Below are 17,604 nucleotides of genomic sequence, written 5' to 3' on the forward strand. Positions count from 1 at the left end.
TCGACCGCAGCCAGGCCCCGACAGCGTTCTACCGCGGTAACGTGTATGCCTGCCTGGCGCATGCGGGACCGTTTCCTAGGCAACCAAGCAGAGTTAACCCGAGCAGCGCAGGTCTCCTCAGGCTTCGTTGTTCTTCCGTCGGGGCCTTCCTTTCGACTATCGTTATCATCTATCGCACGCCCTGCAGCTTGCAAGTCATCGACGCGTTCGCACTATCAGCTCTGCCTAGGTTCGCATGAAAATTTTGACACGTCAATGTCGGACGCTATTCAAGCTAGAAACCTTGCAATGAGTAGCTGCCGGCCTCATTCGCTGCACTCTCTTGTCCCCTGAAGTATACGCTGCTCGGCGACTTTTTAATGCGACACTTGCATCATAGATTACGCAAGCATCTGCACATATAAAAGCTTACGAGACGATTAAATGTTCGCATATGCGGACGTTCTACATGCCTATATCCGAGGCTTTCTGCGTGAAGCTATTGCCAAAACTTGGAAAAACTGTCTAAATTACCTTAGCAAACAAAGAAAAAAAAACGATCTAAATTGCAGTTTTCTTGTGTTTTTATGAAAAACACTTTGTTCTCACGTACTTAAATATTATAAAATAGTATAATAAACCCGCTCTTGAGTGGTACTGCTTGTGCTATTGCATTACGTCACAACTCTTGATACGATTAGCTCATTTGGAGATCACTTTGTGATAGCTTGATCATATTGCACACGATCATTGTGTCCTTCATTATCTTGTGTCCAAATTGTAATATGCGTGTTTGAAATTTCCGGTGCTTCAGCTTGCTGTTTACCTTTTGAAAAACTATATTGAGTTATGGAGGTTTTACGTGCCAAAACACGATTTGATTATGTGGCACGCCATAGTGGGGGACTCCGGAATAATTCTGACCACCACGTGATCTTATGAAGTGCCCCGAACTCACGGGACGGGTGCTTTTGCATTTCGCTCCTACAGAAACGCGGCCGCCTCGTCCGGGTTTCGATCCCGCGACCTCATGCTTAGCAGTGCAACATTATAGCTGCCAGGCCACCGCGGCGGGTTATTATAACATTAACATCTTACTTACTGTAAAAGCTGTTTATTAATGAAAATAAGTTGGAAGGCGATTCAACGTCTAGTCGAAGTGGGTGCAAAACATTGTCTTCCTTGGCGAGCTGACGGTGAAAATTAGGTGCATGAATCGTATGATTTATTGTCATAGCCGCGCTGGGAGCGAAAACTTTTGATCAACATCAACTAGATGTTGAGCCACCTTTCAACTTCTTGTCACCATTTATAATCGACGTCATTATAATCACCATCATGTTCATCAGATTCCCAGTGATCCCAGTAACACATACCCAGTGTCCGAGCTCTCTCGACAATTTCCCGGCGTTCCTCGGCCGTGGTCTCTTGTATGCAGGGCCTGGGCCACGGCGGGCACTGCGGATTTGTCGTCTTCGTGAAGTGGTTGCCGACATGCGTCTAGGCGAGCTGTAAGCATACGTATGCGAATTAAGGTAACGCTGCACTTCAGTGCTTTTCTTAAGTGTCCCGTTAATTAAACTTGGGGATTTCGTTGCATTCACACATTCATTCGTTCATTCGGCGCACTGCTGAAGGCCTTTTTCGCATTTGCGCAATGCGTGGGGGTTGGGGCAGTGACGAACAAACATTACGCAGACAGGTGTGCAGGTGTTACAATTTTGTCACGCTTTAGATTATTGATACGATATTAAAAATTAGTAGTAGAACAATGCAGCCATGCGGAACTGGTAATTCATGCAGGAATGGTGATTGGCTATCCACAAACTTCCCCCAAATCAGGCGCTGTTGGGCAGCAGGTGCTTTTGTTCCAGTTCCAAGTTCTCGCACGCACTGTATACGGGTTTTCTTTCCATTCATTGGCAGATAACTAGCGATATTTTCTGGCTTCCACTTATCTTTCTCGTCCTCCCCTTATAGCTTCCTCGCATATTATCTGCGTCCAGTCGAGGCGTGGCGTCTTTCGATTACGAGGCGAACTTACCCTACATTTTGCCCTTCTACTCTCTCATAGCTGAATAATTAGCAGCGAATATAATCATCACTTATCTTTACTACGGTGGGTATTCGGTCATGCGCACGCTTTCCGTCACCACGTGTTTCGGTGCGCGGAACAACGTAATAGCACACAAGGTTTTATCACTCGCGGGGACACAACCTCCTACATGGCGAAGGATGTGCGCCATCATAGCGAGGCAGTTAATTATTATGGTGACGATGATGATGACGTTCGGCATCCATGGTGCATGCCCGCTAAGGGGCATAGGCCGAGAATCGGGTGGCAGGAGCTAATGTAAGGAAGGATGAGGAGAAGCGAAAATAATTAAACACCAAAGGAAAGAATGAAAGAAATAGAACACGGTATGCGAGTGAACAGTCAGACTAACAAAGAAAATCATGAAAGATGTAGTAATCAAGAGGAAAATATAGACCCCGTTAATAAAGGATTTGGAAAAACAAGCTCGGCGAAATTAATAAAAAAACATATAGAAGCAAAATAGAGCTACAAAAAAAAGATAGCAAGGTGATCGCCTTGTTTCACATAAAAAGAAAATCGAACTCTACGCAACAAACATCCATGTGACTGCACAGCCTAGCGTCGATGTTCCAAATGGTAGTATTGTCAGAATAATCATATTCGAATCTTTCAATGTGGAGCTTCCAGTAACCTCTTTCCTGTGTTCGAATATCGTCGTCATCAGAAGTGCTCCATTGAAGTGATTCAATATTACTACAAGTATGGCGTAGAGGGGACATCGTTAGACCAATTCTGTTTAAACAAAAAAAAACTTTTGCAGGATAGGATATATCCTAACGTGTATGAACCTTCCAATTGCCAAGAAGGACACCCTCTGGTTGTTCAGCAAAAATTTTTTTAAATTATGGGGTTTTAGGTGCCAAAACCACTTTCTGATTATGACGCACGCCGTAGTGGGGGACTCCGGAAATTTCAACCACCTGGGGTTCTTTAACGTGCACCTAAATCTAAGTACATGGGTGTTTTCGCATTTCGCTCCCATCGAAATGCGGCCGCCGTGACCGGGATTCGATCCCGCGACCTCGTGCTCAGCAGCCTAACGCCATAGCCACTGAGCAACCATAGCCACTGAGCAACCACCGCGGGTTTCAGCAAAAATCAAGGTGTTGAATATCTGGAGATGTTGCCAGCACCAGTTAAAAGTATTGCCCGGCGAAAATGCAGCTCACACCCACTATAGAGGAATGCCTTAGGAACAGGTGGTTTATTCCGCGTTATAATTAGAAATAATATTTCAGGACTGCTATACATAGTGTGGATAACGTTGAAAGGCTAGATTACCTGTTCAAATGAGAGTAATGATAGCAGAAACAACGAATAATAACTAAATAAAAGCACAAGAAACACAGAGAAAAGAGATTCAAGTTTAACAGGGCATTCCGTTAGTCTCGATTAGAACCTCCTGGACGGCGGAGCAACCATCCCCTGTGGCTGAATACCAGAGTCGATGCCCCAAACGAAAGAATAAACGGGTTCCGTTAAATCCAGGCCAAGGCTTCGAAGAGGTAGTTCCAACATTATTTTCCTTGCAACAGAGAGAGAGAGAGCAAAGAGAGGAAAGGCAGGGAGGTCAACCAGACGAGCGTCCGGTTTGCTACCCTACACTGGGGGTGAGGGAAAGGGGGAACAGATAGAAGAAAAGAGGAAGGAAGTGCTGACTTTGTGCAGTGAAACACCGTGACACCAAAGTGGAGTTCCAGCAGTGAAGCGGTGACAAAGTGGTGGTTGTTGTTGCTACCTCGGCACCGTGGCAAGGCGTAATAAGAGGAGGAAGTAGAAGAAGATGGAAGGAGCGCTGGGCGTGCACTGAGCTCAGCTGCGCTTGGAGATTTCACCACGTCGATTTCTTGAGCAGGTCAGTCACGTAAATCTGCTGGTAGCGAAGCAAAAAGAAAGAAGGAAAAAAAAAGCGCGTTTAAGTTGCCGTAGATGTCGCCCAAGTTGTGACGATCAGGAAGCTTTAAGCCTCAATGTGCTTCGTGCGTGCGCCTGCCAACGTTGGCAATGTCAAGTAACATTCAGAGCTTATGGGTAGACTCGATTTTTGTACCTTTGATTAAAGGCTGCCTGACGTGTACATTGGCATCAGCGGGCATGGCGTTATGCTGTTGGCGGCGAGATCGTGAATTCGGTTCCCGCTTCCGGCGTCTGTATTCAGATTCATAATGACGGCGAAAGAAACGAAAAACATCAACTCCCGAGTATTTGAAAAAAAAATTGGGCATGCCCAGAACCTCACGTGGCTTAGGCAAACCTAGATCATTTCGTTACGCCATCACCCACGTAGCCCTTGGTTAGCTTTGAGACGTACAGTTCTGTAAACCACAATGTCTCCAAGAAAAACAAAAGGAAGGAACAGCGCCAGCAGCATGACAAATAAAAAGACAACGACAAAAGGCGCTGTCTGTCGTTTGTCCTGTACTTGGTGCGCTGTTTGCCTCTGGCGGAATGTTGCTCAACCAACTATAGTCCCGGCTTCGCACTCACCTACAATAATCTATCTCACCCCGTCTTTCGCGCTAAACGCTTGCGGAGCTCGGTTTCTGAGGTTGTCCTCGAAAGTTAACCGGAACTCGGCTTTGCTTTCTTCAGCGTTGCATTACGTGTCCGTGCAGGCGAGCAAGTGTGCAGCTGCGGCCAGATATGTCAGTTCCACAAAGCCTAAACACCATTCCACATCGAGAAAAATTACAGCACCCTTTATTTATGGTCGTGTAGAGTAAAATCGTGCAAACAAGTTTTCGCACCAGTAGAAATAGTACAGCAATTCATTAATAATTAGTTTCCTGGGCTGCCCACAAAACAAATGCGGCTGCAGCGTATCAAGAACGCTATTATGGGCTTTCGTTAAGTTCTGCGCGCAGAAACCGGAGTAAAGCGTCTCCCTCAGCATAGAAAGTACGTCAGACTGGGCTTTGCAGTTAAAGAAAAGAAAGGTTCATCAAAATGGAACTATGTTGGGCCGTAAGTGATCTGAATGCCGCCCTACCGCCTTTTATTCCATGTCTGCACCACAGAATGAGCGGCTTTGACTCAGGTACTGCCTGTGCACACCTCTATACGCCCCTCTCTCTCTCCATTCTCTACCTTCCCCTTCTCAATTAACACGGCAAGCTGGGCGAGTTTGTGATTGAACATGTTCCTACGCGCGCTCGTATCGTGTACTTCCTCTCGTCTTTCGTCCGGGTTGCGCTGCCCACCCATAGGAACATGTTCCCCTTCTCCCTTCCCCCAGCGTTAGGAAGCCAACCAGATTCTTGACTGGTTAGCATCCCTGCCTTCCTCATATCCCCTCTCTCTCTCTCTCTCTGCCCCTTCACTGGTTAGCATCCCTGCCTTCCTCATATCCCCTCTCTCTCTCTCTCTCTGCCCCGCAGCCGCCTCCCTCCCTCCCTCCCTCCTTACCTCCCTCCCTCTCCAGCTCTTTCCGCTGTGTCTTCGTGCCGATGGAGCTGTTCCGGGGGAAGTTGCTGCTCAAGAAAGACGGCACGACCATCTCGGCCGACGGGGTGCTGCGCAACAAGCGGCTCGTGTGCATCTACTTCGCGGCACAGTGGTGCCCGCCGTGCCGCACCTTCACGCCGCTGCTGGCCGACGCCTACCGGAGGGCCAAGGACGACGGACTGGCCATCGAAGTACGCGGGTCGCTTTGCTGTCGCTCATTACGAACACCTCGGGGGATCGGCTATTTAAGTGCGGCCAGCAAACGTACGGAGCTAAAAGACCTATCGGCTATCGTCAAAGCCGTCGATGTGGTTGCCAACGACAGCGATATAGCTTCCTTGAAATTCGCCAGAAATTTTGTTGAGCGGAATTTCACGTAAACCGACTAAATGACGAAGGAAGGAGACGCGCGCGACGCATCCGTCAATATACAGTGGCGCGAGACGCAAGGACTCCACCACACATGATCCCATCACGTGACGCGCACGACCGTGGATTACAACGTCTCCGAGATCGGCCCAGTTTTGATTACAGCATCTCAGCGATCGGTCCAGTTTAATTTTAGACAGCCTCTGGGATCTGCCCAGATTACTCGACGAGAAATCGAGCGATCAGACGGCGCCAAAAATGAAGGCTTCGCTTTAATAAAGAAATTATGCGCTTGAGATGTTTATATTTAGCAGTTAGGCTATTTAGATACCTTCTCTAGATTCTTTTCAATATTCTGCAGAGGACACAGCCCGCCACATTTTTTAGTTTAGTATACCGATTAATTAAATTACGGGGTTTTAATTGCCAAAACCACTATCTGATTATGAGGCACTCTGTAGTTGGGGGCTCCAGAAATATGGACTACCTGGGGTTCTTTAACGTGCACCTAGATGTAAGTACACGGGTGTTTCCGCCCTCATCGAAATGCGGCCGCCGTGGCCGGGAATCGATCCCGCAACCTCGTGCTTTGCAGCACAACACCATATCCACAAAGCAACCACGGCGGGTTGAGTATACAGATGACTATGCCAGGTGCTTCACGGAATGTGTTCGACATTGTTTAAAAATAGAACTAGGGAAGCTGAGATAATTAAATCACCTTCTTTTGATTGCTTTTACTACAAAGACATGCAGTAGAAAATGACCTTGTAGCAATTACTCAGGTAATTATGCAAATTAGACTAATTTGCTTTCTAACCAAAAGAGCCTTGCGATTGATTTCAATGCAAGGTGAAGCGTACCATCCGAAGAGCTTGTAACGGCTTCCAGAATTACGAAGACTCGACGCTGCTAATTTCTACAGCGCGTTGATTCGCGGCCGATGTTACACAGAAAAGCAAAACTGAAGAGCCTATATTAAGAGCGCATCTGCCACGCCCTTAGTCTGCCTCGCTGATTGACGCGATCTCGCTCGCTTCATGCTTGCCCGACGGTCAGACGCAACCAGTGACGTCACTCACAGTCGCCTATACTACTTCGGCTGTCTAGTTGGTTCAGTTCAAGACATGCCAGCGAAGAAAAAGCCGACGCTCTCCCTTCCACTACGCAGGTAATCTTCGTGTCATCGGATAAAAGCTCCGAAGAGATGCTCGCCTACGTGCGGAGCGACCACGAAGACTGGCCTATGCTTCCCTACGGCGACGGGCTGCAGGCGTGAGTGATGCAGGGGAGTTTTTATGCGGGGAGCACTTTCCGACACGCTTCCGGTCGAACGCTTCGATTCGCACGTGCGGCTTTCTGAGACATCGCAAATTTACGGCGACTGCGGTTGACCACGTTAATATCTGTAACATGTAGGTTAAAGGGGCACTAAAGAGAAAAGTAAGTTCAGCTGTATTAGTAAATTACACTTATACAATAAACGAATAAGCAAACAAACAAGCAAACACTCTTACCGTGACAGAAGGCATCATAAGCCAGAAAACAGGCCAAAACGAAACAATGTTGGCGGCGCCGCATAGAAATTTCCGCACCAGTCGGCCACGGCGCTAGATCTTTGCAGCATATTATTGGGCCTTTTTAACGCTTTAAGGACGATAAATATAAATACCTGAAGGAAATGTTTATTTTTACCTAAATGTGCGATATACGCCGAGAATGAGCACGTTCAACGAAAAGAATATGTATAGTTCTGCGGAAACTTGTGCAGCAGTAGGATGAAACAGCAGACGGAACACTGGAAGCAAGATTCATCCCAATCCACCTTTGACTTCGTTTGCAAGTTGTATACGAGCAGTTTTGGTCAGATGTGAAACCTAAGTGTACAATATATCTGCTCTAAATTAAAGATGGGACACCACTGTAGTCCGGGGATATTACTCGGCATCTCGTTCTGTCTCCTCTGAGCGTGCTTTCAAAAGAAAGCGGTTCGCGCGCAAAACTGCTTCTTTGTCATCTATTCCTGCTCTAAACCAACAAATAAGGCTCGCTGTCTGTCATTCGCTATTGACCAAACACATGTAGCTAGAAACAGCGTACACATGCAATACCGAAACTCAACAAGAATTTTTAGCTTATTTGTGGCCTGTAGGCAACACTCATTCATAAAATGGTCAATCTCTTATCGATAAAGACGGACTGCATTGTATTTTGCAGAAGCATAGAACTGCACTCAGCAAGTTTGAGAAGTATTGATAACGGAGCCGATACATCCCTCTGGCCGTCACCCTGACGTTGATCACAGATCACATCAATTTATGCGCGACTTGTAGTCACCGAGAAAACGCCTAAGAGGGATCATGCGTGCACGATCTGCAAGCTCGGCACTAAAATTAGGTACTTTTTATTCCCTCATTTTGATTTGTGTCGAAACCTGCCCTGTTACGCTGCAATGGGAACTGCAGGCTTTGCAAAGCACGCAGCTTGTATCCGAGCTACCTGTATGCCTGGCAAGTAGCTGTCACAGCAATCAGCGATTTGTTTCCCGACAGCGCACTACTGTTGCAGCATGAAACATTGTAGGAGCGCAGCTCCAGCAAATCCTCGGCCGTGAATATCATTTAATTTTTCTGCTAGGCGCTATCAGCTATCGACATTTCTATAACGCGTCTCGCATCTGCACCTAACGAGAATGGCTTTGGAGACGCCTTGGATTGCTTAGGGTCTCCAAAAAATATTGTTGTAGAAAAGTAATGTTGTAGTTACAACCACATGAAGAAAACAGACATTGATAACCAGAGAAAGCATATAGGAAATCATACTGTTACGTTTAATTGACACGTAGGAGTACTAAGAAAGAGGGAAATGAAAGTGGATGAAAAGACCACTTGCTACAGGGGGGAGCCGAAACTCCAATCTCCGCATCACAAGTGCGGTGCTCTATCAATTAAGCCGCCCCGGCCGCCGTCCTCCTGTCCGCACATCTTTTCGGTACTCGTGTACGCGTTCACGATAAGCCTTGGGGAGTGTTAACCAATGCCGCTTACGGCAACAAATGGCGTCGCGTAGTACACGTGATCTCAGTAGCAGGCAACTGCCCGAATAAACTCTCGTATGCTACCCCTCGTGACACCAGGGCTGCCAAAGTCGAGGCAGCTTTGGGTGAAGTACAAAATATCTGAATATCCACGCAAACCTGTACGTTTGTGTTTTCTGGCAGCATTCTCAAGGCCCGGTACAAGGTCTCCGGCATACCGACGTTGGTCGTGGTCAGTGCGGACGGATCACTGGTGTGCGCCAACGGCCGGCCCGACGTCCAGATCAAGGGCTGCCAGGCGTTCAAGGACTGGCTGAGCTGCATATGAACGTGCGAGGATGGAAGGCGAACGCTAGCGTCAAGTCAAATAAATGTCGTGGCTTCTGTTTTTTATATATATATATATATAATTCGAGCGCATCAGCTAGGAAAACGAATGGCGCATACTGTGTCGCGATGTTCTCGTGCTTTCTTGCTTTGTTCGTTCTTTCGTTGGGTCTTTCCTTCTTTCGCTTTTTTCTTTCTTTCCTTGTGTTGTGTAATCACCCCTTAGAACGTGTGCTAGTGGTGCTCTAACGTCACTGAGGTATTGGATTGTTGTACGTAAGGTAGGATGTACGTGCATGTGTGTGGCTCTCTGATGTCACTGGTTAGTCGCTCTGTATAGCTATATAAGACGGCCACGTAAGCGCCTTGCGGTTCTTTCCTTTGCATTGCAAGTTGCAATACGCATGTGTCCTGGAAAGTACGTTACTGCGTACTTGAATATACACCTTCCATCTTTCTTTAGTTTCTTCATTCATATTCAGCAGTTGCATCTTTGCTGGTTTACGGGGGTTTGAGCCATTCCTGACGATGATATCTTTTGTCTCACTGGACTGGACGCCGCTTTTTCCGCGCATGAGCCATTACAACGAGCCACTTAAGGTTTTCGCCTTAATACTGACTCGCCATCCCGGCCCTGCGAAAGTGCGTGTCCAGCGAAGCTTTTGAGAACCACCACTATAGTAAACAAATGCTGAGGGGGATATGTAATGCTTTATTGATTTAGAGTAATGAAAGTAATGGTAATTTTGACAGCACGCCACCGCTGCTCGTATTTCAGTTTTTATTTTTTTTTTCCCTTTGCCGCACCTCGTATTCACGCTGCACCTCGTGAGTCCCAACTACGAGTCCCAACAACCACTGTCAAAATTACTGCAGTTCAGTTAAGCGTGGATGCCATTTTTAACGTCGTCAAGTTCCTCCATATTTTCGAACATGCCACCTTGTCAGTTCCAAGTGACTCGCAGTACTGTGGCGTCTCGCATCTGTTCAAAACACCAACATGGAGGAATTTAACTCAACGGCGCAGAACTTGACAATGCCGAAAACAGCATCCCCTTCCCGACCTGATGGTTTGGATTGAGAATTGTTACCGGGCTTTCAGGTGGCACATAAAAATTAAAAGGGATCACAAGGTTGCTTTACACGTTTACGTGACCGTCACAACAACCTTTTGGTTGTAGATTATTGGTACAGTGCTAGCTGCGATTGCATTGTCGATAATTTGTCCTCAACTAGGCCACGCGACTGCACCCAGTCACGTGGTCGAGGTTGGCAGTTCACCTATTGTGATGTGCGCTGCGTAGCGTATGGCCTTCCTTTTGCAACGAATTTATTAGGTCAGACCAGTCTACGAGGTGGTAGCACAAAGTTTCGGGACTGGCGCTGTTCTCAAGAAAGTAATTTGTTTATGTACATTCAAACAATTTCACCTTTGAAATAGTTCCCTTCCGCAGCAGCGCTTCCAGCACTCCTGCCATATTTCAAATATGTCCTCGAGGTCTTCTTTCCGGGAGGAGTCGAGCACCCTCCTGCGATTCGAGCTCGATTTGAGCAATGGGGTTTGGGAAGACGGCGAATATCGCATTGCAGATGTAGAATAAAGGAAGTATCGTAAGACTACCGAGACAGGAATATGAACACTTACTATTCCCGTGCAGCTGAAAACTCTGTAAAACCCGACCGACAGATGGGACGCTCACGAAAGCCCACTGTTGTGTCCACAAAACATTTAGTGACCACCAGCGTAGGGCGATATTGTCGGTAAAACTGCACGCACGTTATTTCAAAAAACCCCGCGCACGCTAGATCCACCGCGTATTTGTTCAAGAAGCAGACAACAGATGGCAGCACACACGGCGTTTTTGCCTGTTGAATCACGCCAACTCTCGTTACGACTGTAAACACCGAAACTTAAGGCAAAATTATTACTTTTTCCTTATGTCGCTGTCGTAAATATTTAATATATAAGCACGAGCTATACGTCCAGAAACATTTTATTGGCATCCTTATTGTGCCTATATATATATATTTCCTTATTGGTGCCTATATATTGCATTTTCAAGGACTGAAAATACTCCTTTCCGTGTTTTGCAATAGCCTCGTCATGTTTAAGATGCTATCCGCCAGCTAGCTGGGGAAGTTGGCGGAAGGCCCAGTCAATTGTTAAACAACCACTTTTCCGGTGTAAAGGCAGTTATTAACAGCTTTTCAGCAAACCAGGGTATCGCTGTGAGAAGGGCTTGAAATCCTCCACGCCACGATGTACACTAATTTGTGCGCTCAATTCAGTTTTCTAGTCAACATCGCCGAGACGTTTGGATGCTCGGTCGTAAATCTGACCTGGAATGTGGTGCTCATGCTGGACATACAGAAAATGTTTGCGGCTATCCGCAACGAACCTCTTACGGGTTTAAAGAACTTTCAAAGGTTCTGACCGGCGAACTGCGGTGCACTGAACTTCCAGAAGTTCGTGTGCCGCTAATTTCTGTGCATGTTGAGCGTGTTCCTTTTCTGCATAGAAACTAATATACTAAGTGAAAGAAGGCACTAGAAACCCGCAAATTGTGAGATGGTGCTTCTTTGTGACTGCTTTCACAACTTTTCCCGTGATGTCTAGCCACACGAGATTTGAAATAAATCTTCTAACCTACACAACTTCTCGCACTACGTTTTATCGAGCAAATAAAATGAATTTCACAGAACCGGGATTCAGTAGGGTCTGTTTCTTTAGAAAATCGTAACTGATCCTCACATGCAGAGCATAAATTCTTATTCAGCCTATACATGCCTAAAGAACAGCTTGTGTTGTATCTATATGGTTTAAATGGTAGCTTTAGTGCCTGTTATAGGCGCCTAAAACAGAACTATATAGTGTCTAACAATCCGGTCTCTAGTTACGACAAAACCGCTTTGTTATAAGTGTGTCGCGGCGCCGGAAGAAATGCACGCAAACAATATTGTTGGATATGGCGTACCATGCAGTGCGCTTCGCATATGGTTGACACAGGAATCAATCTCGACGGACGTGTATGTGCAACGGCCCTAGCCTAGACTCAATCACCAAGGAATTAGTCTTACATAGCGTTAGCAGATAAAGCTTTTGTTTGAGCGTGACAGCCCTGTCTGGTTTCTGCGCCGTGAGTCTTACGTAATGCAACTTCTCTTGAGTTCAGTACAGCGGGCGCAAGCTAATTTGCTCGTTAGACAGCACTGGAACTATCATAATAGAGCAGACATCTGCAGAAAATCAGTAAGTTGTTGGCGTCCGTGGCGACTTCCGATTTTCAGGAATGCTCCAAGGAAGCACTTCATTTTATGTGAATAGCCCGAGGCCGTAAATTACAGATTCGTCCTGCAGTCAAGGCCCGCTTATGATCCGTCGATAAATCCCGGACGAGTTCACGATTTCAGTGACTAGCGAGCTACGCTAACAGGCATTTCTCGATACTCATCGACGTACTGCAAAGGCAAAGCAAGAAATATAGGATTGATGTGGAGCACATGCACGGCAACTCGAACAGTCTTCAACGGAGCCGCACGTGAGCACCCTGTTTTCCGATAAAACACGTCGTCGTCATCACTGATTGCTGACAGCGACACATGCATGTAAATAACGTAGATTGTAACTGGACAAAACGGAGGGTCACAGAAAGATGCAGGCTTGAAGTCATTAACAGTGCATAGAACAACGAATGTCGCTGCAGCCAAAGTTTCGACAAGGGGACTCGCCCTGACGAAGGCAAGTCCACTACAAACGTTGGCTCCAGCGAGATTTCCCTGTTCGACGGTTGTTTATCACTAGATGTTGGAACTGTATAAATATTGGAATATAACACGCTCTTTAGTGGTGGTCTTCACATCATAACATCTAGATTCCTGCGCATTCTATTTTTATTTTGTTTCAAACTAAACGTACCTGCGAGATGTGACATATCGAACGATCCTGTCGCTGCTGTCCTCGGAAAGCCTCCTTAGGATGCTTCTTGTGTCATGTATGAAGAGGGGAATTAAATGGTATTGGTCATGTCTGCGCCCATGATTCGTCATTTCGACTGTTCCTTCGTTAACATGCAACCAGCAGTGGCTAGGCGGCCCCTGCGTGCAATCGCGATCTTACGATGATAATGTTTTTTCCGTGTGTACTTCTCTCCTGAATGCTGCATTCAAGTGTCCTTGCAATCTGCATGTGGGCCCACTTTCCGGGTGAATGTCCGCTATAGCAGTAAGTCCTGCCGCTTCTTTTAGTAGTGTGCAGTGTGTTAGTACTTGTGCGCGGCTTCTTTTCTCGGGAAGTGCAGTAGACAGAAACTTTTTGCTTCAGAGTGCTGCATCTAACACCGCCAGTTAAACATACTCGCGCATCTAAGCTGCGACAGTGTGAAGGGGTCAGTGACGGCAGAAAATATGACAGTCGCTGACGTCAAGCACCTAATACAACTTTTATGTGGCAATTTACTGGCACTCCGCATGCCGCCCTGACTCTGTTTTCGTCTACAGAAGTAGTAAAGACCGTTGTGTAGGTGATAACTCGAGTGGTTCTGATCTATTGGCTCGTGTTATGTATTGTCGGCTAGCTCGACCAATTGTAGTCAGTTGTTTGTTCGTTCTCGTCACGCGTAAGGTGCGTCTCGCACCGTGATAAAGAATGTTTCCTAACAGTAACGGACAGTTAGTTTCTTTTTTTTTTCTGTCTGTTTCACACAATCTGTGAAAGATATATATATTTTTTTCCAATAAAGCGTTTTCCGTTCGTGCCTACAACACCTCTAGACTTTCTCGTGTCAATTATCGTCATCGCATCACTGGATTCGTCATCGCGGACACAACGTTGTTTACTTTCGTCGTCGTCTTAGAGCAGCACTCGCGTCATGAGAAGTTTCTACCTGAATCAGAACGATATATTTCCTCGCGAAATTCAAAATCTTGTTGTTTCCTTTTCCTTTGATCGTATCGGAATTTCATTAGTGCTTACTTTAAAATTTGACTAAGTATCTTTCTAACTCATCTCAGTTTTGGCGAATCCCCAGTCACCTAGCTTCGCGCCACAGTTTGTCAGAAAGTCTAACTGATGTCTTTGAGGCGGCGCTACCCTGTGAAATATCGTACGAACCACTCATAAAGGCAAGCCAATTCCAACCAACCGTGATCAAGCTGCGCCACCCCGTGGACGGGGAAAACGTGAAACGGGAATCGGCGGAAACTAGGGCCGCGTGCCGCCGCGCCTAGCAGTGCAAGACGGCACGAGTTGTGGAGGAAGTTCATTACAATTCGGCCAGCGGTTCCAAGGCTGCCACCAGACGCCCGTGCCACTCTTATTGAGAATCGGAAACGAGGAACATCGCACCGCGCGAGCATGCCAAATGTATACGCTGGCAGGCCGGCTGTGTTTTTTTTCCCGGCCCCCATGCACTCCGCAGGAGGCATTCTCTCGCATAACAGAATACCGTACGCCACTGGCGAACTTATTTTGCGTACCGACGACTATTCGTAGAACTGCAGCGCATGGTGGCACAACTTTAGTGAGCCTTCAATGGTTTCTTTTGCCTTTTGTTGAGCAGGGCATTGCACTGTCTATACCGGATACGCTTCGATCATACAGCATCGGTCAAAAGAATGCAGGCTTTCGCTTTGAGGATGATATGCAAGGACAGTATAGGTGAGGACAGAATATGTAAGTGCTAGAGCCCTTACTCATATTGCCCACGTTAGCATCCCGAGTTGTTAATGCCTAATGTCTTCAAAAGCACGAAGAGGTGCTTCGTGGAAGTTGTTTACCGATTCTAGGAAGCCGTAACATTTAAAGTGTAGTTGTTTGAGCTACAAGCAGAGTTCTGAAAAAGAAACCTGCACATTTATGAATGCACGACGGACGACACCTCGTGCGAAAAGAGAAAGCCATCGTTTCTTTGCATCAGTTCATCCTAGTTGCCGGTGTGTGCTTGCAGGTCGCTTCAAATAAGCGTTGGACCAAATATGCATTGCACAAGACCCGAGCGCCGGACAATGCAGAGGTGTGATAAACGGTTATTGAATAAATAATATGTATTGCATTCTATACGTGGCTGTCAATATTTCGTCGAATGTCGGCGGGTTGTCCGTGTCTTTGATAGCACGGAAAAAATAAGGTTGATGAGAAGGGGTGGGGAGGGGGGTAGTGGGGGAGGGGCTGCAAAATAGTTTGGGCTCTTCATGAAAATCTTCGCGCACGCCGGTGAGCATGATGTCAGCAGCTGAACTAACGTCAAAGCAATGTCTTCTGATGTCGCCCCTCCTTTCCTCCGGGGTCCACCGGCGCGTTGACTCTTGGGAAATAGACCTTACGTGGTTGCAAGACCTCTCAAGACATTGGTTCTAGTGGGGACTCCCTCGTCACGATCGGCGCTGGCGACCCGCCCTACTGAACCCCCCCCCCCCCCCCCCCCATCACCCTCGCGTTTGCCAATAACCATGCCTGTCTCGGTTTCACGTATTTACGTCCTTCCTCGCGGAGACTGCCCAATGGAATGCTGCTCAGGTTCCGTGACACGATGAGAAACCGGTGCATAAAGCACAATGTTGCTGGTGATCATCCAGAATCAAGAATTGTTCTTTTACTCTACTTTCACGGAGCAGAACCATAGCGGGTGTTTAAGCCTGTGCCGGATAAAACAATTCTAGTCTATGAGCTGGTCTACTCGAAGAGGCGCACGTTACTTGCACAAAAAGTTGAAATGTATAATTGACTAATTAACAAATTCCTTAATTATGTTTGAACTAATTACATTGTGGCACATATTGTAATTTAGAAATTCTAGCCGGGGAGTTCGCGAGGCGGATCCACTTAGAACGAATTCTCGGGATGATATCAGTTTCGAGATATTAATTCCTAACTTCGCGGAGACATGCACTGGCGTTCCAGTTACTTTGTGCTTCAATGCATAAAACGACGTTTTGTTAAGGAAGTAAGTCGAACGACAGCGCATTCTTTACAGCAAGATTTACGGCGAATGTCTCGTAACAGGTATCATCCACACAATTATGTTCAAGTGGACATGTGCCTTGCAGTATCACGCACTAGAATTTGTCAACTGCAATATGTGACATAATGTAATTTGTTAAGAAACTTCATTAGGGTATTCTTGTTAAATTGTGAATTATGCACTTCACTTTATTTTGCCAGTAATGTTCGCCTCTTCGAGTAGACCAGCTCATGGACTGGAATTGTGCTGTCTGACACAGGCAATTTTTTTGTAAATGCTTTAGAACGTTCGCTAAAACACCCTGTATTAGTAGAACTGGTACAGCGCAACATACCAGATAAAGGAATAGAGCGCTGTATGTTGTTGTATGTTGTATGTGCGCTGTACCAGTTCTAGAATGCAATACCAACTCGCCCAATCCTCAACCCTGTATTACACTATTGTTCTGAAAATTATATCTTTTCTTTTCTGTCACGTCAGACTTTACCTGTTTCTACTACCGTCCGCTTCACCCATTTTTGGCACCATAAACAATCGTGACATCCATTGTTCACTATTCTGTTTTAGTATGGTGAAGCGCAATGGACGGGACGATGTGAGGCAAGACAGACGGGACAAGTGCTACTCACAAACGTGAATGCTTACTTAAAAATTTAGCTCCAGCAAGACAATTCGCGCATGCACCCAGGACAGCCCGAAGCCAACAACACAAAAATGTGTGACGCCGAATGTGTGGCAGAGGTTCAGCAGCAAGGCATCGGAGGAGCGAGCTGCGGTATGTCCATCGACATCGAGCAACTATCTTACTCTGCCCCACACAACGAGCTGCTTCAAGCTGTGAGCAAACTCACTGACCATTCCGGCACCTTTGTCTTTCAACACGAATGCGACGTGTCCAAAGAACCATTCCTCGAGCTGCCAAGACGTTATCTTGGCGCTACGTTAATTTCCTTCGAAAACAACTTGTACAGCGTGTAGCGAGCAAAAGTTTGGAGACCACGGCATCAGCAAAAAAAAAACATTCAGGCGCAGCTCCGCGGCCTGGAATCAATTTAACACATAATATTGGTCAAACAGGCACACGCAGGCGTGCGGCCTTGATTTCAGCCGGAATTCCCATTCTGCAAAAAAAAAAAGAAAAAAAAAAAGGAAATCGCGGCCCCTCTGGTCCAGAAGCTTTTGCTCGCCACTGTACATTCAGAAGCAGAGTTTCTACATAGGCTCTTGGGTAGCTCCTGTCCTCTGAAAATTTTCTTGCAAGCTTTGACTGTCAATAGAAACGTCAGCTCGACGCAACGGAACTAGGCGCAGTAAAGGTATTTAGATACGTAGACGATTTTTGGTCACTTTAAATTCAGCCGCACAGACACGTTCAACTTTGGTGGCCATGT

The 17,604-nt window shown here is 46.5% G+C and overlaps 1 protein-coding gene across 1 annotated transcript; it reads left to right on the forward strand.

Annotated features, from left to right (window-relative positions):
* The first annotated feature begins 3,822 nt into the window (after nt 1-3,822).
* On the forward strand, nt 3,823-9,316 carry LOC126539602 (nucleoredoxin-like protein 2). Its single transcript, XM_050186489.3, has 4 exons — nt 3,823-3,932; nt 5,455-5,712; nt 7,062-7,165; nt 9,111-9,316. Exons 2-4 carry the CDS (start codon nt 5,524-5,526, stop codon nt 9,253-9,255), a joined length of 438 nt encoding a protein of 145 aa, XP_050042446.1. The 5' UTR covers nt 3,823-3,932; nt 5,455-5,523; the 3' UTR covers nt 9,256-9,316.
* The last annotated feature ends 8,288 nt before the right edge of the window (nt 9,317-17,604 follow it).

Source organism: Dermacentor andersoni, chromosome 11, assembly GCF_023375885.2.
Source record: "Dermacentor andersoni chromosome 11, qqDerAnde1_hic_scaffold, whole genome shotgun sequence".
Lineage (NCBI taxonomy): Eukaryota > Metazoa > Arthropoda > Arachnida > Ixodida > Ixodidae > Dermacentor > Dermacentor andersoni.